The sequence below is a fragment of the Coregonus lavaretus genome, assembly GCF_964263955.1.
Source record: "Coregonus lavaretus genome assembly, contig: HAP1_SCAFFOLD_3519, whole genome shotgun sequence".
NCBI classification, from domain to species: Eukaryota; Metazoa; Chordata; class Actinopteri; order Salmoniformes; family Salmonidae; genus Coregonus; species Coregonus lavaretus.
This window is the reverse complement of record NW_028161053.1, coordinates 36847-61266: the sequence shown is the minus strand read 5'-3', so window position 1 is coordinate 61266 and position 24420 is coordinate 36847. Positions and strand designations below refer to the sequence as shown.

General features: G+C 43.4%; 2 protein-coding genes across 2 annotated transcripts in view; both read left to right on the top strand.

Moving 5' to 3' along the window:
- Window positions 1-1208: 1208 nt before the first annotated feature.
- LOC311121145 (semaphorin-3D-like) lies at window positions 1209-4511 on the top strand (the record flags this gene model as incomplete). The annotated part of the gene is made up of 4 exons (XM_084195668.1): window positions 1209-1366; window positions 1872-1936; window positions 2524-2657; window positions 3069-4511. Coding segments are annotated over 4 exons (798 nt in total), but the record flags the coding sequence as incomplete, so codon positions are not given.
- A 2051-nt stretch (window positions 4512-6562) lies between these two features.
- LOC311121146 (DDB1- and CUL4-associated factor 1-like) overlaps window positions 6563-24420 on the top strand; it is a 32891-nt gene continuing 15033 nt past the window's right edge. The window contains exons 1-15 of the mRNA XM_084195669.1: window positions 6563-8824; window positions 9579-9702; window positions 9913-10063; window positions 10254-10367; window positions 11194-11331; window positions 11408-11896; window positions 12131-12340; window positions 13626-13727; window positions 14292-14450; window positions 14665-14844; window positions 15029-15238; window positions 15470-15639; window positions 16062-16186; window positions 23371-23591; window positions 23822-24065. Coding sequence (XP_084051795.1) covers window positions 9590-9702; window positions 9913-10063; window positions 10254-10367; window positions 11194-11331; window positions 11408-11896; window positions 12131-12340; window positions 13626-13727; window positions 14292-14450; window positions 14665-14844; window positions 15029-15238; window positions 15470-15639; window positions 16062-16186; window positions 23371-23591; window positions 23822-24065 — 2626 coding nt within the window. The 5' untranslated portion in view covers window positions 6563-8824; window positions 9579-9589. The remainder of the gene's footprint in view (window positions 8825-9578; window positions 9703-9912; window positions 10064-10253; window positions 10368-11193; window positions 11332-11407; window positions 11897-12130; window positions 12341-13625; window positions 13728-14291; window positions 14451-14664; window positions 14845-15028; window positions 15239-15469; window positions 15640-16061; window positions 16187-23370; window positions 23592-23821; window positions 24066-24420) is intronic.

Sequence of the window (24420 nt, the reverse complement as noted above, 5' to 3'; positions counted from 1 at the left end):
GCCGGTGACGACGAACACCGAAGCCTGTCCGAGCAAGGAGGAGGGGCAGCCTCGGCGGAAGTCGTGATAGTATTCCCACGCATAATAGAGAGACGTGATCGTATACAAATGTAAGCAAGGTTTGAAATTAGGGGTGTAACGATTCGTTTTAACAACGATTCGATTTGTATCACGATTCGTGGTTGTCGATACGATTCAAGGACGATATTGGTTCATTTAGAACGATACGATCCGAAACGATTCAGTGACTTGAAATCGATTCAGTAACCTTTTAGCCAAAAATTCAACCAGTGTGACTGAAATAAATACCTGGATACTGGACAGTGCAGGTGAAGTTTCCTAGATTCCTGTTTCTTGTAAGGACCGCAATGGTGGCTTGATAATTTCTCGCTCGTCGGCTTCTCCTCTGTCGTCCGCCATGCTATGTTTTGTTGTCTTTGCGCCTTTGCGCTGCTGCTGGCGCGGGGCGATGACGTCACGGATAGGCAGACTGAATCGAGTAATGTTTAAAGCCTTTATCATTAAAAGTGCTAAGAAAAAACATCCATATAAAGTCTGACGTGCTTAAATCCAATGGGTTATTTCCTAGTATCGATACAATCGATTTATTACATTTTAAAACGATGTTAGATTGATATATGTTGTCCAAAAGGCCAACTCGCCGAGCACAGATCGATGTAGTTGGATCATAGGAATATAAATCGATACATCGATGTAGTAGATGGATCGTTACACCCCTATTTGAAATACTTATGTTTTAGTCAAATATGATATATTTTTGGGCTTCTTGCGGTCAATTTGCAGTCTGCAATTTATTTTTAATTATGTTCCAGCCCCCCCGACCATCCGCTCAAGAAAGAAATCTAGTCAGCACTGTTTACACATAGTTTCTCCAGCAGTAGCCTAATCACAGAGAAGGAGAGCACTGAGTTTGGGATAACATGTGAGTCTTGGAAATCCCACAATCCACCTTGTATGTGTAAATATTTTTCATGCATACTAGCACTTTACAGTAATCTCAAGCACCTAAAATCAACGAGAGACTAACTTTACAGTAATCTCAAGCGCCGTTTTAGAAGCACTGTAGGCTACCATGACAATTCAATTCCTTGGTGATCAATTACATTCAATATAATGTAATTACATTAATTAAAAGTTACATTAAATTAAATGAAATCCTCTTCCCTCCCCTGTACGTGTGTCTACAGCAACAGGTGTATGTGAGCAGCGATGAGGGAGTGGCCCAGTTACCCCTGCAGCGGTGTGAGCTGTACGGGAGAGACTGTGCCGACTGCTGTCTGGCCAGAGACCCTTACTGTGCCTGGGATGGGAACACATGCAACCGATACTTCCCCAGCAACAAGAGGTAACTACTCCACTTAGGTTAAGGGCCCAGCACAGTGATTTTGATCTCCACATCAAATCATTTTGGGGTATCAATAGTAGTAACCAATAACATCAAGCATCATTTAAAAAAATGTTTTACAATATATTTATTGCAATTTTTTTTATTTTTACAATTTAACATTTATCAGCAAAATATGACAATCATATAATGTTTCAAGCGTACATTTGACTACTTTTAAATTACTGTCTTACTATCTCTGTGGACAATAAAAGACACACATGTATGTTGTGACAGATGAACAATAAAGTACTATTCTATGTTGTTGTGTTTCTGTCTAGATATGATGGTGTTGTATTGTGTCGTTCTTTGTTTGTGAACCCAGGAAGATGAACTGTTGCTATAGTAACAGCTAACGGGTATCCAACAAAATAAAGAAACAAACAAACACTCTGCCACAGTCCAAAACTGTCAGAGTTATGACATGGTTATGACATCCAGGCCGTCTGCAATTTTATCTCCTTAGGCGAGCTCGGCGCCAGGATGTGAAACACGGGGATCCGATGAGCCAGTGTCACAATGCAGAAGATGGTAATTTGTGTGTGTGCATCTGTGTGTGTGGGGCTCCATAGAGCCAGTGTCACAAGTAGGAGATGGTACAGAAATGAATAAATACTAAATGTTTATGTCTGTCTATGATACTATATGTCTCTGATTGCAGCTGGCGCCAGCCAGCCTCGACTCAGTATGTAACTTAACTCATATTAATGCAGCTGGCGCCAGCCAGCCTCGACTCAGTATGTAACTTAACTCATATTAATGCAGCTGGCGCCATCCAGCCTCGACTCAGTATGTAATTTAACTCATATTAATGCAGCTGGCGCCATCCAGCCTCGACTCAGTATGTAACTAGTGGACCTACAGTGAATGTAGACTGCTCTAGGTACAAGTTGCCCTCTGAGGCACAGATCTAGGGTCAATTTACCCTCCTCAAATCCGCAAAATGGATTTCAGAATTGGCAACTTCACCCTGCATCGTCATCCAGCTCTCTATCAATGTAATCTCGGGACTCTGAACCAAGTCTCGTGTGCCTCCAGTGTGCGCACATTCTGTCACAAGAGGCTACTATAAACGATGTGACATAACTTTTAACTCCATCCTGTTTGGTGCCTTCCAGGTTCTGAGTCGGTGGAGCTGAAGGTGGTCTACGGGGTGGAGAGCAGCTCAACCTTCCTAGAGTGTATGCCCAGATCCCCACAGGCTACGGTCAAGTGGAGTGCTCAGCCGGCGCAGGCTCGCACTAGCAGAGAGGTGAGGGGTGAGAGGGATGAGCGGTTTGTCTCCCGAGTGGCGCAGTGGTCTAAGGCACTGCATCGCAGTGCTAGCTGTGCCACTAGAGAATCCTGGTTCGAATCCAGGCTCTGTCGTAGCCGGCCATGACCGGGAGACCCATGGGGCGGCGCACAATTGGCACAGCATCATCCAGGGTAGGGGAGGGAATGGCCGGCAGGGATGTAGAGCACGGCGTTTGCAACGGCAGGGTTGTGGGTTCGATTCCCACGGGGGGGCCAGTATGAAAAAAAAAAAAAAAGTGTAATGTAAGTCGCTCTGGATAAGAGCGTCTGCTAAATGACTAAAATGTAAAAATGTCGTTTATAATTGAATCATTGACTAATGTTCATCTAATAATGAACCTTCTCTTGCCTTGCTGTCGTTATGCAGCTTCTCCTGGGTGATGAGCGTATGGTCCATATGAAGCGGGGTCTCCTGGTGCAGCGACTGGAGCCCGGGGACGCTGGCCTCTACAGCTGTACCACCCTGGAGCACTCCTTCTCCCAGGTCCTGGCCCGCTACAACCTCCAGGTCATACCCCAGCAGAGCATGACAGCATCCCAGGCCAGGGCAGCTGATCCTGGGGCCGGAAGAGCAGGGCTGAGGGGAGGTCCTGTGAGCCACACCCAGAGCCACAACCAGCTCTTCGGGAACTATAAGGACCTGCACATGATGGACGCGGCAAGCTTGAGCGCAGACGAGTACTGTGAGCAGCTGTGGTACCGGGAGAAGAAGAAGCTACGCCAGTTGAAGTGGAAACAGACAATGGTGGACAACCGCAAGGCCAGGGTGCGACGGCACGACTCCACCGGGGACATCGCACTACAATAACCTGATGGGGATGGACAGAGACGTGGGCTGCGTCCCAGTTCTCCACGTTTCTAACGGAAAATGTGCACTTGCACACTTTCACGCATGGATTTAACAATGGTGTAAAAACACCCTCCAGCCAATGCTTACACCGATCCTATGCCTTGACATCCATGACGGGTAGTGTGCAAGTGCACACTTCTGGAAAAGGGTGGAGAATCGGAAAATAGCCTTGTAGATAAAGGGAATGTATATACACACAGTAGAGCCAATATGTGAACAGACACTGAGGGTACCAAACATTAAGGACCCCTTCCTAATATTGAGTTGCATCCCCCTTTTCCCTCAGAACAGCCTCAATTCGTCGGGGCATGGGACTCTACAAGGTGTCGAAAGTATTCCACAGGGATTCTGGCCCATGTTGACTCCAATGCTTCCCACAGTTGTGTCAAGTTGGCTGGATGTCCTTTTGGGTGGTGGACCATTCTTTATACACACGGGAAACTGTTGAGTGTGAAAAACCCAGCAGCGTTGTAGTTCTTGACGTACTCAAACCGGTACGCCTGGCACCTACTACCATACCCCGTTCAAAGCCACTTAAATATTTTATCTTGCCCATTCACCTTCCGAATGGAACGCATACACAATCCATGACTCAATTGTCTCAAGGCCTAAACATCCTTCCTTAACCTGTCTCCTCCCCTTCATTTACACTGATTGAAGTAGATTTAACAAGTGACATCAATAAGGGATCATAGCTTTCACCTGGATTCACCTGGTCAGTCTATTTCATGGTGTTCCTAATGTTTTGTCTACTCAGTGTATGAGCTTAATATTATTATTATCAGTTAACCTTTGTCCATAGAAGAATGTGTATGATAGATATTTTAGATGTATATTACTCCTCAGTCTTCATCCCCTGTATTCTGTGTAGACAGGATTTTGACCCAAAACGTTTGTTATTGCGCTCTGGACTGGTGAGTTTGTTTACCGAATAAAAACAGGACAGACTGTTCTCCCCCCACATGTGTTGAGGCACATTCGTTTATTTGGTCCTCAGCAGCATTACAATCATCACATCCACAGGTGTCCCGGAACTACACAACTGCGAGGGGAAATGAGTAGGGTCACTCTGTTGCGCAAGCAAGATGTTCCCGCCATCTCCTTCCTTCCTTCCTTCCTGGCAGAGAAGAAGAGAAACATTTCATTAAGAGGGTTTTCCTGGTCCTGTGGACAACAACACTGAGAAGCTTCCTTCACATTTGAAGAGTTTATTTAAAGATAGATTCAAGCAGAGTTTATTTCAGATGTATATACAAATTGGTTTTGTTGCAAAACGCTATAGATCCATTATTTAGCTGGAATGGAATGTTCCTATCCTGTAGATTTAACATATACATTCCAGAAGAGTTTATTTCCAAAACGCTATATCCACCAATTTTTCACATTTGTTTTCTTGTCAGAAATTAATGCCTATGGGTACCAGTATACAGTGGGGAGAACAAGGATTTGATACACTGCCGACTTTGCAGGTTTTCCTACTTACAAAGCATGTAGAGGCCTGTAATTTTTATCATAGGTACACTTCAACTGTGAGAGACGGAATCTAAAACAAAAATCCAGAAAATCACATTGTATGATTTTTAAGTAATTAATTTGCATTTTATTGCATGACATAAGTATTTGATACATCAGAAAAGCAGAACTTAATATTTGGTACAGAAACCTTTGTTTGCAATTACAGAGATCATACGTTTCCTGTAGGTCTTGACCAGGTTTGCACACACTGCAGCAGGGATTTTGGCCCACTCCTCCATACAGACCTTCTCCAGATCCTTAAGGTTTTGGGGCTGTCGCTGGGCAATACAGACATTCAGCTCCCTCCAAAGATTTTCTATTGGGTTCAGGTCTGGAGACTGGCTAGGCCACTCCAGGACCTTGAGATGCTTCTTACGGAGTCACTCCTTAGTTGCCCTGGCTGTGTGTTTCGGGTCGTTGTCATGCTGGAAGACCCAGCCACGACCCATCTTCAATGCTCTTACTGAGGGAAGGAGGTTGTTGGCCAAGATCTCGCGATACATGGCCCCATCCATCCTCCCCTCAATACGGTGCAGTCGTCCTGTCCCCTTTGCAGAAAAGCATCCCCAAATAATGATGTTTCCACCTCCATGCTTCACGGTTGGGATGGTGTTCTTGGGGTTGTACTCATCCTTCTTCTTCCTCCAAACACGGCGAGTGGAGTTTAGACCAAAAAGCTCTATTTTTGTCTCATCAGACCACATGACCTTCTCCCATACCTCCTCTGGATCATCCAGATGGTCATTGGCAAACTTCAGACGGGCCTGGTCATGCGCTGGCTTGAGCAGGGGGACCTTGCGTGCGCTGCAGGATTTTAATCCATGACGGCGTAGTGTGTTACTAATGGTTTTCTTTGAGACTGTGGTCCCAGCTCTCTTCAGGTCATTTACCAGGTCCTGCCATGTAGTTCTGGGCTGATCCCTCACCTTCCTCATGATCATTGATGCCCCACGAGGTGAGATCTTGCATGGAGCCCCAGACCGAGGGTGATTGACCGTCATCTTGAACTTCTTCCATTTTCTAATAATTGCGCCAACAGTTGTTGCCTTCTCACCAAGCTGCTTGCCTATTGTCCTGTAGCCCATCCCAGCCTTGTGCAGGTCTACAATTTTATCCCTGATGTCCTTACACAGCTCTCTGGTCTTGGCCATTGTGGAGAGGTTGGAGTCTGTTTGATTGAGTGTGTGGACAGGTGTCTTTTATACAGGTAACGAGGTCAAACAGGTGCAGTTAAGACAGGTAATGAGTGGAGAACAGGAGGGCTTCTTAAAGAAAAACTAACAGGTCTGTGAGAGCCAGAATTCTTACTGGTTGGTAGGTGATCAAATACTTATGTCATGCAATAAAATGCAAATGAATTACTTAAAAATCATATAATGTGATTTTCTGGATTTTTGTTTTAGATTCCATCTCTCACAGTTGAAGTGTACCTATGATAAAAATTACAGACCTCTACATGCTTTGTAAGTAGGAAAACCTGCAAAATCGGCAGTGTATCAAATACTTGTTCTCCCCACTGTATATACATGTATATTTTTTATATTGATGTCACAAATGTATCATTTGTACAGTTCTTTATAAAAAAAAAATGTAATTATTTGTCACATTTGACTGTGTAAAACCTTGCAGTGCTACTTTTTTTCTCTGAGAGTGAGGCGGATATATCTCGTTTTGCAACCAAAAATGTGATGGTTTGTCTCGCTGAAACCATCTAGTGATAGGTTTATCTGTCTGTATATAAAAACTAATAAAACATACAAAAATGGATCTACTCAAAAAAAGATTTAGGCCTTTAAAGCATTACAGATTTTTAGTCATTTAGCAGACGCTCTTATCCAGAGCGACTTACAGTTAGTGAGTGCATACATTTTTCATACTGGCCCCCCGTGGGAATCGAACCCACAACCCTGGTGTTGCAAACGCCATGCTCTACTCAACTGAGCTACACGGGGACTCAGACAGAAGTGTAAAGGTCATTTCCGATTGAGCCGACACATGTACCGTTTACTGCCAATGCAGTCTCTTGCCTTTACATTTAAATCACGCTAAAGCTTAACTTCCTCAATGCAGATTGAATAGAGCCTCTAAGGCTAACATTTCTAGATGGCATGCCATCCTGTATCAATTAGGTCAGTGGTTGTATAGGCAGTCTGTGGACAGCGTGGTTATTTTGACTGGGTAAATCAAAGGTTCTCAGCATCTGGAGAGAATGAACACGCACACGCTGAGGCAGGTTTTCCTCTAACCTTGTACCTGGGCTTCTCTCCTTTCAGATTTATTTTGACACTGAATGGCTTTCTAATAGGTGTTGGGTATTCCTGAATGGTCGAGTCTCAGTCCTGACTTAAATCTGCTTGAAAAAAATCAGACATACGGTTTGAATATTGCTGCTCGTCATTGATTCCCAACCAATTTACTGAGCTTGAGCAATTTTGACACAAATTTAGTGTACAAAACTTTAAGGACACCTGCTCTTTCCATGACATAGACTGTCCAGGTGAAAGCTATGATCCCTTATTGCTGTCACTTGTTAATTTCACTTCTCAATATTAGGAATGTGTTCTTAATGTTTTGTAGACTAAGTGTATGTTGCCCTAAGAGCTGTGCAAAGTTGGTAGAATCTTATTCAAAATGATTCACAGCTGTAATGGCTGCCAAAGGTGCTTCCACCAAGTATTAACTCGGGTGTGAAGACGTGCAATTAAGACATCTTTGTTTTCGTATTTTTTATTAATTTAGAAAATGGTCTATAATTTGATTACCCCTGGTAATCATCACAGATCTCATAATTTAACAGTAGTGTGACCGACTGGGTATCAAACCCTAGTGCAGTCGACTGAACAAACAAAAAAAATCACATTTCCAATCTCTTGCGCTCACTGAGAATGGACATGTTTCACCGTGTAACTTGTTGTTTATCATACAGTTATTGCCATCTAGTGTTGGTTTTTGTAAACTACACAAGTGACTTGCCGTAGACCTGTAATTTGTTTTCATTATGTAGTACTGTCGCCATTTAAGCAAGGTTGCAATCTATTTATCCTATTTACGTGTACGTTAACTTTCATATTATAAAGCAGTACGGGACCTATTTTCAGTGAAGCACCCTTCTAGTAGTTACTAGTATGTTACTTCTCTACACATCACGAAAGGGAATGGTTTTGTGATTCATTACCATAGAATGTTGTATCATAATTTTAATACGTCATAATCCCTTGCTTTATGAGGTAAAACTGGTATGTTTATAAGGAAAGGTTGATTTTGGAATTTGGACACATTACCTCTCTCTTCATGAGATAGGTATACACATTGTTGAATTGCAAGTATGACTATAATTTAAAAGCCACCCATTCACATACATATAATTTTTTAGCTAAGCAAATAAACTGACACTGTGCATGTCATGATGACTAACCGTTTATACAATCTTTTTTTTTTTTTTATCACACGATTGTAGTGATTGTTTTTCTTGATTTTTATTTTAATATCTAAATGTCTTGCTGATAAAAAAAATATTATAAATAGAAAGTTAGAAGTACAATAACAAGATAGAATGGAGCGGAATAAAATGTTGATTACGTCATCAAAAGTCGACATCTGTCTGTGACGTTTCCAGCGTACTGTCGTGAGTGAAGTTAGCAAAAGAAACATGTGAAACTTTCGCTAATATTAATCGATAGTTTTTTTTTTTCATACCACACTCTCCATCACATTCACAGTACTACGCTTGAGCTACAGTTGTCTTCTGCAACAAAAAGGTAGGCAATTCAGGTGTTTAAAGCAGTGAACTTGACTGATCCTGCCGTGACACGAGTTCTCATGCATGCTCGGTAACGTTAGCTGGCTTGTGTTGGGAACAAATTATTAAACAATCCAGTGCTCTGAAAGTGTACTAACTGGCTAGCTTTATCCACTGCACTTAGTATGAATTAGGAATAAATCAAAAGAAACCTAGCTTGCTACGCCTACCTAACAGTTGGCTAGTAATTACGCCAAGTTGTTTCCACACAACAAGCAATGCCACTGTAGCTAGCTAGTTAGTTAGCCACCTGTTGGACGAGCTTTTGCTAACTAGCTAGAACTACCACAATGACCGACTTATCTTGTTTGTCCCCACTAACTACTCGTAGTTAGACATCTAGCGTTAGCTAACTAGTTATTCAGGACTCCTCCCCTCTACTGACTAGTTAGCCACTTGGACAAACGAGGTAACTAGCCAGCCTAAAGTGACGTAACTAGTTAGCTAGATCAAACTACGTTGATCAGTTCAGTCCGTCATCGAAATCGAGTAGCTAACTAGCTACTTTAGGAACTTGCCAGCGAACGTTAGCTACTGTTTTCACTCTTAACGTTAACCTAGACAATGCAGACGTGAAATGGCAGGATGACAAGACATAATATTAGCCTGGGTAAACACATGTCAAGAGTTGTCTTTCAATATGTAGCATCTCAGAACTGAATCATCTTGTATGGTACATTTTCTCTCTCACTTTCACTCTCTCCCTCTCTCAGGTAAAGCCACCATGGCCTCCCATGCTGCGCCTGTGGATGCCAAGGCAGAGCTGACCTCTCTGCTGGACCAATGGGAGACGGAGCAGCAAGGAACCACTGACGACCTGGTCTCCATCCTCACCAAGTTAGTAAAACCAACTAGCTAATAATGGAAAAGACTAGTGGGAGACTTCAGTGGATTTACTGCCACTGTTTTTGTATAGGCCTATTGCTGTTGTACTGTTTAGGTCCATCCGTTGCTGCTTTGTTTTTCGTGTAGACATTACAATAGCACATCTTCTATTCTTCATATGACAGACAGTTGATCATTCATGTTTTCTTTTGTGTGTGTTAGAATCTCTGAGCTGATAGAGCGCGAGACAGAGGAGTATCATAAAGCTGATCCTGACCCGTTTGATGACCGCCATCCAGGACGAGCAGATCCAGAATGCATGTTGGGACATTTACTCAAAATCCTCTTCAAGAATGACGACTTCACAAATGCGGTACGAATCAAGGCTACCATCTATGCAAATTGAGCTACACTTCTCCTATTACGTTAATAAGACCGCTGAGGCCTGTGACTCTCTGTGTTAACCCTGTGTATCTCTGTCCTCCAGCTGTTCAATAACTATGTGATGACCAGTAGAGAGCTGTGTGTTAACCCTGTGTCTGTCCTCTGACCTCTCCTGCTAGTTGCTGAATAGCTATGTGATGACCAGTAGAGAGCTGTCCATGAACACGGCAGCGTGTCGTTTGCTACAGAACATAATGCCAGGTCTGGAGACAGCTGTGGTGTTCCAGGAGAAGGTACTGTACTATCATTCAGACAGCTGTGGTGTTGCAGGAGAAGGTACTGTCATTCAGACAGCTGTGGTGTTCCAGGAGAAGGTACTGTTCTGTCATTCAGACAGCTGTGGTGTTGCAGGAGAAGGTACTGTCATTCAGACAGCTGTGGTGTTCCAGGAGAAGGTACTGTTCTGTCATTCAGACAGCTGTGGTGTTCCAGGAGAAGGTACTGTTCTGTCATTCAGACAGCTGTAGTGTTACAAGAGAAGGTACTGTTCTGTCATTCAGACAGCTGTGGTGTTCCAGGAGAAGGTACTGTTCTGTCATTCAGACAGCTGTGGTGTTCCAGGAGAAGGTACTGTTCTGTCATTCAGACAGCTGTGGTGTTCCAGGAGAAGGTACTGTTCTGTCATTCAGACAGCTGTGGTGTTCCAGGAGAAGGTACTGTTCTGTCATTCAGACAGCTGTGGTGTTCCAGGAGAAGGTACTGTTCTGTCATTCAGACAGCTGTGGTGTTGCAGGAGAAGGTACTGTTCTGTCATTCAGACAGCTGTGGTGTTCCAGGAGAAGGTACTGTCATTGTCATTCCCCTACTGTTGTTCAGGCAGGCCACACCCTTGACTAGCTCGATTGCCCCCCTCTTAAAATATTTTTGGGGAATAATCTAGAAGGAACGCTGCTGTTATTTGTACCTAAACATCATAGTTGGAAATCTAATTGGATCCATTACACATGTCAAAGTCAGTCATTTGCTCTACGCATAAACAGTCCCCTTGTGAATGTTGTAAACCCCTGTTTTGAAATGCTGTGAACGTGCGTTCTAGACTTACTGTGTGTGTTGAAACAGGAGGGTCTGGTTGAGAAGCTGTTTAAATGGGCCCAGGAGGCAGAGCAGCCTCTGTGTATCTACGCTACAGGACTACTGGCCAGAGCGATGGAGAACCAGGAGATCGCTGCAAACTACAGGGATGAAAACTCCAAACTGGTTAGTACACACACATTGGTGTGTTTTGAGTTGTTGTTCGTTAGACTATGCTTCAATGTCATCCTTGGTGTCTCAGGTGCCGCTGATGCTGATGAGGCTACGTGAGCTGCAGGATGAAGAATCAAAGAGTCGTCAGGCTTTAAAACGCCCCAGCCCTAAGAAGACCTTCCAGGCCCTCCAGTCTGTAGCAGAGGAACCTACAGACAGAGACCCCAACGAGGAAGAGAGCAGCACACCTCAACAGAATACAGCAACAGATAACGAGGAGGAAGAGGAGGAGGAGGAGGAAGAGGAGAGGAAGGACAAAAAGGAGAGGGGAAGAGAGACGACATGTAGTAGTAGCAGGGCTGCGTTGTCCAGGCCCAAGCCATCGTTCCACCTGGGTAAGGCCCAGAAGACCAGCAGCTGTGTATCGGTGAAGCCCATTCAAGACGCCCTGTACCAGCCAGGTCCATGCCCCGACACCAGCCTGGGAGGGCCTGAAACCAGGGGGCAGGAGTCTGGAGGAGGCCTGTGGAGGAAGAGAACAGCCACTGTCAGGGAGAATGGGAGGAAAGCCAAACAGGTAACATCCACCAGCATGTTTCTGAAATAGCATACTCTTTCCCTGTATAGTGCACTACTTTTGACCAGGGCTCATATGTCTCTGGTCGAAAGTAGTGCACTATAAATAGGGTGCCTTTTCAGACTCACACCCTTTTGTTGTACCTGTTCTTGTGTATTGTTTTCATATACAGCTGCAAAATCAAATCAAATGGCTGTTTTTTGAGGGATCATAAACCTCAATCTGAATCCACAGAAACTCCACTTCGCCGCCTCTTCCACGGATCCAGAGAGAGAGCGAGGGAGAGGATTGTCCTGCAGTACCGGTAGTGATCAGTCTAACAGTAGCTGGTCAGAGATGAGCTCCTGGGTGATTGGGGACAACTACCGTCTGTACCCCCTCACCCCTGCTATAGAGCAACGCCTCATCCTCCAGTACCTCACACCCCTAGGGGATTACCAGGAGGTAAGGACCCCATCACCGCCTACCGCTTAGCGTTGGTCCCACATCACACCGATATTAAGGACCCCATCACCGCTTAACGTTGGTCCCACATCACACCGATATTAAGGACCCCATCACCGCTTAACGTTGGTCCCACATCACACCGATATTAAGGACCCCATCACCGCTTAACGTTGGTCCCACGTCACACAGATATTAAGGACCCCATCACCGCATTAACGTTGGTCCCACATCACACCGATATTAAGGACCCCATCACCGCTTAACGTTGGTCCCACATCACACCGATATTAAGGACCCCACCACCGCTTAACGTTGGTCCCACGTCACACAGATATGAAGGACCCCATCACCGCTTAACGTTGGTCCCACGTCACACCGATATGAAGGACCCCATCACCGCAGTAACGTTGGTCCCACATCACACAGATATGAAGGACCCCATCACCGCAGTAACGTTGGTCCCACATCACACAGATATGAAGGACCCCATCACCGCTTAACGTTGGTCCCACATCACACCGATATTAAGGACCCCATCACCGCCTACCGCTTAACGTTGGTCCCACATCACACCGATATTAAGGACCCCATCACCGCATTAACGTTGGTCCCACATCACAGATATTAAGGACCCCATCACCGCATTAACGTTGGTCCCACATCACACCGATATTAAGGACCCCATCACCGCCTACCGCTTAACGTTGGTCCCACATCACACCGATATTAAGGACCCCATCACCGCTTAACGTTGGTCCCACATCACACCGATATTAAGGACCCCATCACCGCATTAACGTTGGTCCCACATCACAGATATGAAGGACCCCATCACCGCAGTAACGTTGGTCCCACATCACACAGATATGAAGGACCCCATCACCGCATTAACGTTGGTCCCACATCACACAGATATGAAGGACCCCATCACCGCAGTAACGTTGGTCCCACATCACACAGATATGAAGGACCCCATCACCGCATTAACGTTGGTCCCACATCACACAGATATTAAGGACCCCATCACCGCATTAACGTTGGTCCCACGTCGCATAATGACATCACATGTCTCTGATATGCATGTATTAACATGGTAGTTACATTAGCAAGTACAGTGTTAGTCACACACAAAGTACTTAGAAATGACATTCCCTTTTAGCCATTCTTCATACTCATGTATTGTCAGTCACGTTAACTGGTCAAACAAGCGTTGGATAAACGTATCTATGTGCTTTGAGGACTTGAACCAACTGTGTTGTTCCCTCTGTCTCTCGTCCTGGAGCTGCTAGCTGTGTTCATGCAGATGGACACCAGAGAGCTTCTCATGTACTACATTGACCTGAAACACACCAACGATGTCCAGCTCACCTTCGACTCACTCCTGGTAAATCATCGTCACTGATGTCGTTATTTAGCAGGAGTGCCACTCCAGGTCTTCACGTTACGGTTTTATTTCCTGTGACTACATTGTTATTCCCTATTAGGTGAATTGGGTTTGGTGAGGAACTGAAACCATATTTGGGTTGTGTTTTTTTTTCCGCCAGCTACTAGTCATTACCTGCAGAGTAGAGAATAAGGGAAACCCCCTGGAAACAGGAGGGTTAGGAGACTCACACCATGAGTATCTCAATAGCCTGACTGTTGCAGGTCAGCTGTGTCTGTGTGTCTGTGATAAGACCATGTGAAGGCTGAGGGCGAGGTTCTGCTCACATAGAGATAGTGTCCGAATGTCGGTGTAACGGACCTCGTTTGATGAACCATGCTTGCTTTATGGAAAACCTTGCCTGAGACCTGAATACTTGTGTTAGCTCCCCCCCCCCCCCCCCAAGGTAATCCCTGGTCTTTAGTTTAGTGGGCTAACACAGTTCTGTTAGTCTGGTTTTTAACCGTGGTCAGTCACGTTGGCTCATCTCTAATCACTCTGTATTATTTGCGTCTTTGTCTCCAGTACCTTGCCTCCCTGCTCCTGCACAAGAAGTTTGCAGCTGACTTCATAGCTCATGGAGGAGTGCAGACGCTGCTGGATATCCCCAGACCCTCCATGGCCGCCACAGGGGTGTCACTGTGCCTCTACTACCTGGCTTATAACCAGGACGCCATGGAGAGGGTAGGAGTCTCACACACACACACACACACACACACTTACCACACAGAAGTAAATCCACATTTATCTCCCCCCCAAATTAAACCTCATTGTATGTCATTTTGTTTACTGTCACGCGACTTGAAACGTATAAGTGTGGAGGTGTGTATGTAAACCTGACTGTGTCTCCCCGTCCTTCAGGTGTGTATGTAAACCTGACTGTCTCCCCGTCCTTCAGGTGTGTATGCTGGCGGACGGTGTGCTGTCGGACATGGTGGGCTATGCCCTGTGGCTCCTGGAGTGTTCCCACGCGTCAGGCTGCTGCCACGCCACCATGTTCTTCTCCATCTCCTTCTCGTTCAGAGCGATACTGCAGCTGTTTGACCATCAGGACGGGCTCAGGAGACTAGTCAACCTGGTGAATAGAGCTCCAGTATTTCCCCTAGCGTTACGTTTGTGAGGCGGGCTCCCCCCCCCATGCCCTAGCTATGTCGTCCCTCTGCTAAAAGAGTTAAAGCTTCTACTGATTTTCAGAAGACAACTGTGCTGTTTAGTTCCCTTTGACCCAGTGCTGTGTACTGTCTCTCTCTCTCTCTCTCTAGATCAGTACATTGGAGATCCTGAACACAGAGGACCAGGGGGCCATGTTGAGTGACGACCAGGTGTTCTCCAGCCGTCAGACAGCCAAACACACCTGTATGGCCCTGAGAAGGTACTTCGAGGCCCACCTGGCTGTCAGGGTGGAGCAAGTCAAACAGTCCCTCCATAGGACTGAAGGGGGCGCTCAAGTTCACCCTCAGCCTTACTACAAGGTAGGTTCCCTTTTTAGTGAAGTCCTGAGATGAACACACAAACTAAACATTCATTTAGACATGATCAAGATTAGCTAATTTAATTTGGGATGTTAAAGATGTATTCATTGATTTAGTTAGAATGATCGATTATGGATAACGAAGACTGATTGATTTCAGTGATCGATTGCTCGGTTGGTTGATTGACTTTTCAATGAATTTATTGACTTGTTGTGTGTATGTCCCCCCCAGTCGTGTTCATACAGCCATGAGCAGGTGGTGGAGATGATGGAGTTTCTGATAGAGTGTGGTCCCGTTCAGCTTCACTGGGAGCCTGTAGATTTGTTCCAGAAGCTCTCCTGTATACCCCTGATGTTACAACTCATCTCTATAGCCTGCGACTGGAGGACTTACTATGGCAGGTACGTTACATTTTAGTCATTTTAGCAGACGCTCTTATCCAGGGCGACTTACAGTTAGTGAATAAATTATTTTTTAAAAAGTAGTCCCACGTTACTAGCAGTCTCTCTAATTGACCTGATCAACATCTGCACATTCTCCAAATGAAGACTTCACAGATCTGTTTTGTTCTTTACCCAGTTTCTCGCTGTCGTTTGTTGTCATGACAAAATGCACGAGTTGGCAAATGCCTAAACTGTGACCAGGCTAAGACTTTGAAACGTTGTGATTTTTAAAAACCCCAATATATTTTTTCCCCCCAAGGTCTAGTGGGCAGTTCCAGGTATATCTAGTTGAGTGAAGATAAAAGCCCTGTTCAGTCCTTCCTCCTCCTCCTTGTCAGTGAGAGTGCTGCACCCCCAATAGAGATAACACTGTGTTACAGGTCTGATACGGTGCGTTTTGCCCTGGACATCCTGGCCATGTTGACTGTAGCGCCAAATGTTCAGCTGCTACTTGCTGAGACTGTCGACGTGCTGGATGAAGGAGGATCGACCGTCTGCACTGTCGGTATGTCTCTCTAGATTCTCTATCTATACTACTAGGTCAGTCTCTAGATTCTCTATCTATACTACTAGGTCAGTCTCTAGATTCTCTATCTATATATACTACTAGGTCAGTCTCTAGATTCTCTATCTATATATACTACTAGGTCAGTCTCTAGATTCTCTATCTATACTACTAGGTCAGTCTCTAGATTCTCTATCTATACTACTAGGTCAGTCTCGAGATTCTCTATCTATACTACTAGGTCAGTCTCGAGATTCTCTATATATATACTACTAGGTCAGTCTCTAGATTCTCTATATATATACTACTAGGTCAGTCTCGAGATTATATATATATATACTACTAGGTCAGTCTCTAGATTCTCTATCTATACTACTAGGTCAGTCTCGAGATTCTCTATATATATATATACTACTAGGTCAGTCTCGAGATTCTCTATATATACTACTAGGTCAGTCTCTAGATTCTCTATCTAAACTACTAGGTCAGTCTCGAGATTCTCTATATATATATATACTACTAGGTCAGTCTCTAGATTCTCTATCTATACTACTAGGTCAGTCTCGAGATTATCTATCTATATATACTACTAGGTCAGTCTCTAGATTCTATATATATATATATATATACTACTAGGTCAGTCTCTAGATTCTCTATCTATACTACTAGGTCAGTCTCTAGATTCTCTATCTATACTACTAGGTCAGTCTCTAGATTCTCTATATATATATACTACTAGGTCAGTCTCTAGATTCTCTATATATACTACTAGGTCAGTCTCTAGATTCTCTATCTATATATACTACTAGGTCAGTCTCTAGATTCTCTATATATACTACTAGGTCAGTCTCTAGATTCTCTATATATATATACTACTAGGTCAGTCTCTAGATTCTCTATCTATATACTACTAGGTCAGTCTCTAGATTCTCTATATATACTACTAGGTCAGTCTCTAGATTCTCTATCTATATATACTACTAGGTCAGTCTCTAGATTCTCTATCTATATATACTACTAGGTCAGTCTCTAGATTCTCTATCTATACTACTAGGTCAGTCTCGAGATTCTCTATATATACTACTAGGTCAGTCTCTAGATTCTCTATCTAAACTACTAGGTCAGTCTCGAGATTCTCTATATATATATATACTACTAGGTCAGTCTCTAGATTCTCTATCTATACTACTAGGTCAGTCTCGAGATTATCTATCTATATATACTACTAGGTCAGTCTCTAGATTCTATATATATATATATATATATACTACTAGGTCAGTCTCGAGATTCTCTATATATACTACTAGGTCAGTCTCTAGATTCTCTATCTATACTACTAGGTCAGTCTCTAGATTCTCTATCTATACTACTAGGTCAGTCTCTAGATTCTCTATCTATATATACTACTAGGTCAGTCTCTAGATTCTCTATATATATATACTACTAGGTCAGTCTCTAGATTCTCTATATATACTACTAGGTCAGTCTCTAGATTCTCTATATATACTACTAGGTCAGTCTCTAGATTCTCTATCTATATATACTACTAGGTCAGTCTCTAGATTCTCTATATATACTACTAGGTCAGTCTCTAGATTCTCTATATATATATACTACTAGGTCAGTCTCTAGATTCTCTATCTATATATACTACTAGGTCAGTCTCTAGATTATATATATATATATATATATATATATATATATATATATACACACAGTGGGGAGAACAAGTATTTGATACACTGCCGATTTTGCAGGTTTTCCTACTTACAAAGCATGTAGAGGTCTGTAATTGTTATCATAGGTACACTTCAACTGTGAGAGACGGAATCTAAAACAACAATCCAGAAAATCACATTGTATGATTTTTAAGTAATTAATTTGCATTTTATTGCATGACATAAGTATTTGATCACCTACCAACCAGTAAGAATCCCGGCTCTCACAGACCTGTTAGTTTTTCTTTAAGAAGCCCTCCTGTTCTCCACTCATTACCTGTATTAACTGCACCTGTTTGAACTCGTTACCTGTATAGAAGACACCTGTCCACACACTCAATCAAACAGACTCCAACCTCTCCACAATGGCCAAGACCAGAGAGCTGTGTAAGGACCAGGGATAAAATTGTAGACCTGCACAAGGCTGGGATGGGCTACAGGACAATAGGCAAGCAGCTTGGTGAGAAGGCAACAACTGTTGGCGCAATTATTAGAAAATAGAAGAAGTTCAAGATGATGGTCAATCACCCTCGGTCTGGGGCTCCATGCAAAATCTCACCTCGTGGGGCATCAATGATCATGAGGAAGGTGAGGGATCAGCCCAGAACTACACAGCAGGACCTGGTCTATGACCTGAAGAGAGCTGGGACCACAGTCTCAAAGAAAACCATTAGTAACACACTACGCCGTCATGGATTAAAATCCTGCAGCGCACGCAAGGTCCCCCTGCTCAAGCCAGCGCATGTCCAGGCCCGTCTGAAGTTTGCCAATGACCATCTGGATGATCCAGAGGAGGAATGGGAGAAGGTCATGTGGTCTGATGAGACAAAAATAGAGCTTTTTGGTCTAAACTCCACTCGCCGTGTTTGGAGGAAGAAGAAGGATGAGTACAACCCCAAGAACACCATCCCAACCGTGAAGCATGGAGGTGGAAACATCATTATTTGGGGATGCTTTTCTGCAAAGGGGACAGGACGACTGCACCGTACTGAGGGGAGGATGGATGGGGCCATGTATCGCGAGATCTTGGCCAACAACTTCCTTCCCTCGGTAAGAGCATTGAAGATGGGTCGTGGCTGGGTCTTCCAGCATGACAACGACCCGAAACACACAGCCAGGGCAACTAAGGAGTGGCTCCGTAAGAAGCATCTCAAGGTCCTGGAGTGGCCTAGCCAGTCTCCAGACCTGAACCCAATAGAAAATCTTTGGAGGGAGCTGAAAGTCCATATTGCCCAGCGACAGCCCCGAAACCTGAAGCATCTTGAGAAGGTCTGTATGGAGGAGAGGGCCAAAATCCCTGCAGCAGTGTGTGCAAACCTGGTCAAGACCTACAGGAAACATATGATCTCTGTAATTGCAAACAAAGGTTTTTGTACCTAATATTAAGTTCAGCTTTTCTGATGTATCAAATACTTATGTCATGCAATAAAATGCAAATTAATTACTTAAAAATCATACAATATGATTTTCTGGATTTTTGTTTTAGATTCCGTCTCTCACAGTTGAAGTGTACCTATGATAAAAATTACAGGCCTCTACATGCTTTGTAAGTAGGAAAACCTGCAAGATCGGCAGTGTATCAAATACTTGTTCTCCCCACTGTATATACTACTAGGTCAGTCTCTAGATTCTCTATATATACTACTAGGTCAGTCTCTAGATTCTCTATCTATATATACTACTAGGTCAGTCTCTAGATTCTCTATCTATACTACTAGGTCAGTCTCTAGATTCTCTATCTATACTACTAGGTCAGTCTCTAGATTCTCTATCTATACTACTAGGTCAGTCTCTAGATTCTCTATCTATATATACTACTAGGTCAGTCTCTAGATTCTCTATCTATATATACTACTAGGTCAGTCTCTAGATTCTCTATCTATATATACTACTAGGTCAGTCTCTAGATTCTCTATCTATACTACTAGGTCAGTCTCTAGATTCTCTATCTAAACTACTAGGTCAGTCTCTAGATTCTCTATATATCTATACTACTAGGTCAGTCTCTAGATTCTCTATATCTATACTACTAGGTCAGTCTCGAGATTCTCTATCTATACTACTAGGTCAGTCTCTAGATTCTCTATCTATATACTACTAGGTCAGTCTCTAGATTCTCTATCTAAACTACTAGGTCAGTCTCTAGATTCTCTATCTATATACTACTAGGTCAGTCTCTAGATTCTCTATCTATATATACTACTAGGTCAGTCTCTAGATTCTCTATCTATATATATACTACTAGGTCAGTCTCTAGATTCTCTATCTATATATACTACTAGGTCAGTCTCTAGATTCTCTATATATACTACTAGGTCAGTCTCTAGATTCTCTATCTATCTATACTACTAGGTCAGTCTCTAGATTCTCTATCTAAACTACTAGGTCAGTCTCTAGATTCTCTATATATCTATACTACTAGGTCAGTCTCTAGATTCTCTATATCTATACTACTAGGTCAGTCTCGAGATTCTCTATCTATACTACTAGGTCAGTCTCTAGATTCTCTATCTATATACTACTAGGTCAGTCTCTAGATTCTCTATCTAAACTACTAGGTCAGTCTCTAGATTCTCTATCTATATACTACTAGGTCAGTCTCTAGATTCTCTATATATATATACTACTAGGTCAGTCTCTAGATTCTCTATCTATATACTACTAGGTCAGTCTCTAGATTCTCTATCTATATATACTACTAGGTCAGTCTCTAGATTCTCTATATATATATACTACTAGGTCAGTCTCTAGATTCTCTATCTATATACTACTAGGTCAGTCTCTAGATTCTCTATCTATATATACTACTAGGTCAGTCTCTAGATTCTCTATCTAAACTACTAGGTCAGTCTCTAGATTCTCTATATATATATACTACTAGGTCAGTCTCTAGATTCTCTATATATACTACTAGGTCAGTCTCTAGATTCTCTATCTATATATACTACTAGGTCAGTCTCTAGATTCTCTATCTATATACTACTAGGTCAGTCTCTAGATTCTCTATCTATATATACTACTAGGTCAGTCTCTAGATTCTCTATCTATATACTACTAGGTCAGTCTCTAGATCAGGGGTCACCAACAGGTCGATCTTCAAGGCATTCCTAGTCGATCACTAAACATTTCTGTAAAAAACCCAACGATAAAGCCTTGCGTTCCTATTTGTTTTATTCAGTTTCTTGCTGTTGGTGGGTGGTGCACTTGTTTCAGCAGCCCTAGCGTCAGGAAGGAAAAGTGTTCCCATTTTTGAACCATTTTGTGTGTCTGAAGGCAGAACTCCGCCTACCCGGCAGGCCCAGAGAGCAAATCAAGTGCACCTCTATAGGCCTACCGCTGGCCAATCAGATAGCTCAGATCACCATGTTTTCAGTTTCCTCGAGCCATAGACTGTAAAAAGAAGCTTAAGAGCGCACAGCAAAGTTGATACGGTGAGATTTCAAAACGTTTAAAACCATGACTAGAGAGACTCAATGAATACAGCAAAGAGCTGCTGTTTTATGAGTAAGTTTTAAGTTGTTATTCAGCACTGTTAACACTTTGTTCAACACTTTTATAAGACATAAAATGCAAGTTCTCCCTACTTCCACTCACGCACTGCAGCTGCAATAAATGAGGAGCAAAGTGTTTCGATAAGCCTGCGTTTCGTCATCAGTGCTTGACCTGGTCCGGAGCTGTCCAGAGCGCCGTATCGGCACTTCTATTTTTTGGGGAATTGCGTACCGCCTCCTATATAAAACAAAATAGCCTATCGTCGTCCCGGATTCACACACCGAGGCAAAAAAAGGTTGATTAAAGCGCAATGAAGGCGGGATCTGCATTGAATAGCAATGGAGAGGGGGCATTCATTTCCTGATTCTACTTTGTTCCAGTTTATTTGCTGCTAGTCTGTGAATCTGTGAGTGACAGCAGGCTGTTCAAGATTGCGCAGATTGAAAAATGCGCCAGCCTGAATGGCATGATGCACTGTCCCAAGTTGTCAAAAGTAGGGTTTGTAAGGTCATGAAAAGTTATGGAAATTAGTTTTAATAATTTTTCTTAATGTAATTCGTGAAGGCACACTTGTAAATGTTATCAATCACTTAAAAAAATCGACATATCAGCCATTATCAGAATGACCCTTCTGTGTGTGTGAGACGGTGCGAGTGGGCCGTTGCCCGAGGAGAGAGAGCACGACATTTTGAGCAGCAGGTATAAAATAACGACTAACTAGCTAACTGCTACAAGTTGTTGTTGAATTGGCTCTCGCTAGTTAACTACAGCTAACTAAGCATTCATGTCGTCACCTTTCCACTGCACTGTAGATAGCTTAAATACATCTGCACTGTTGGAAAGCTGGGATTCCCATCCATTAAACAGTAGCCATGTAATTGTGGTCCTCTGTAGCTCAGCTGGTCCTCTGTAGCTCAGCTGGTAGAGCACGGCGTTTGTAACGCCAAGGTAGTGGGTTCGATCCCCGGGACCACCCATACATAAAAATGTATGCACGAATGACTGTAAGTCGCTTTGGATAAAAGCGTCTGCTAAATGGCATATCTTTTTTTATTATTTTTTTATTTGTAATTGCGACAACGTTAAAAGTATTCTACGAATAGCCTAATTCACATAACTGGCTGTGCATAGAACTCCCCTGAAACATGAATATTCGAGCCTTTTTATATTTAAACATGTCTAGTTAGATACCTCGCTTTGAAGGAGCCAACCGTATCCATTTGATCCCCCGATTCATTGAATGAGGGAATAATTTTATAAAGACAAATGTATTTGGTTGAACAGCAGCATTCCAGTATCAATAATACTTACTTTTTTCATGTAAGCTATAATCATAGTCCATGAAAATGTAGTTAAGTCATGGAAAATGTGAATGAAACCTTAACAGTGAATAGTAGGAGGTCGTCGTTTGTGAATTTCAGTGAACATCGTCTAATGGACTGACTTGGAAAAAGACAGCTCCCGAACCTCACTTCTTCCATCCCAAGTCAAGCACTGGTTGTTATTATCAGGTTGTGTCTTTTTTTTTTTTTAAAGAAGGATATTTCACTTCCTCTGGTCAAAAGGAACCAACATGAATTGGTGCATGAGGCAGAAACAATGAAGTGTGACTTCAGTTTTTCGCCATCGGCTGGAAGACTGTCCCCTTTTTTCAGCGGAGGGAGCGAGGGAGGGAGGGAGGGAGGGAGGGAGGGTAAGAGAAGGGACGGTGAGTCGGGTGAGAGGCAACCTTACTGCTCCTCTCGCCCTCCCTCCCGCCTGCCCTAGATCAGTCTCTTCTATATATCTATATTTGTGTTTTTTTCCCATCTATGATCTATACTAGGGACAGTTTTTCTTGAACCTGTGACTGGACTAGTAAAAACTCATGACCTACATTTTTAACACCAAGTGGGAGTTTTCACTTTCTCAATACTATGTTACAAGGAATGTTACTTTATCTGACCTTTTTTTTTTCCTGTGTTCCTCCTGGAGGTATGAGTATTATCCTGGGTGTGGCGGAGGGAGAGGTGTTTGTCAACGATGCAGAGATCCAGAAGTCAGCGCTCCAGGTGATCACCAACTGCGTGTGTGCCCCCGACCACACCCTCTCTTCCATGGGAAGCTTTCTGCACCACCACCACCAGGCCAAGCACCCCCAGGAGAGCGTGCTCACCAAGATGTGGAACGTTGTCCAGGCCAACAACGGCATCAAGGTAGGTAGTATGTTAGAGAGGCAGATGGCCTAGGGGTTAGGGCTAAGGCTGTTGTAACCTCTGTGTAGGTGTGTCTCTGGGAGGGGGGGGGGGGGGGGGGGGGGGGTAGTAAAGTAAAGTCATATATCTTCTTATTCCTCTGATGTTAGTGACTGCAGTAAAGACAGGCTTCCCATTTTTGATTTTCAAACTCTTTAAATCCTGTAATGAATCACTCCTCCTTCTTCCAGGTCCTCCTTGGTTTACTGACAGTCAAGATGCCCATCACGGACGCCGACCTGATTCGAACGCTGGCTTGTAAGGCTCTGGTTGGTCTGTGTCGCTCCAGGGCTGTCAGACAGATCATCTCCAAGCTGCCGCTCTTCTCCTCGTCACACATACAGCAGCTGATGAAGGAACCTGTGCTGCAGGACAAACGCTCTCAACACGTCCGTTTCTGCCGCTACGCTGTCGAGCTCATAGAGAGGGTGTCGGGTAAATCAAATCAAAAACCGCCTTCAAAAACAAAACAGATGAAAACTGTATTTGCATAGCCAGTTTCGTACAAGGTAGCAATACAATACTGAAAACATAAATCGGAGATCATGAAATGTAGGACCGGACGTTAACAGAAGGCACATTTTAACTTCTTTAGGAAAACAGCCCCAGTGTTGAAAACAAACATCCATGATGTTGTCGGCCAGTGTCGCATGTATTTATTTCCTAAGCTATAGCACACACAGTTTTACATACAGCAGGTTTTTAAAGGACCAAAGAGTTTGGTCTGTGTGTTCATTTTATTGTCCGGGCACCTGATCAAATGAACGGTAGGATAAACAACTAAGACAAA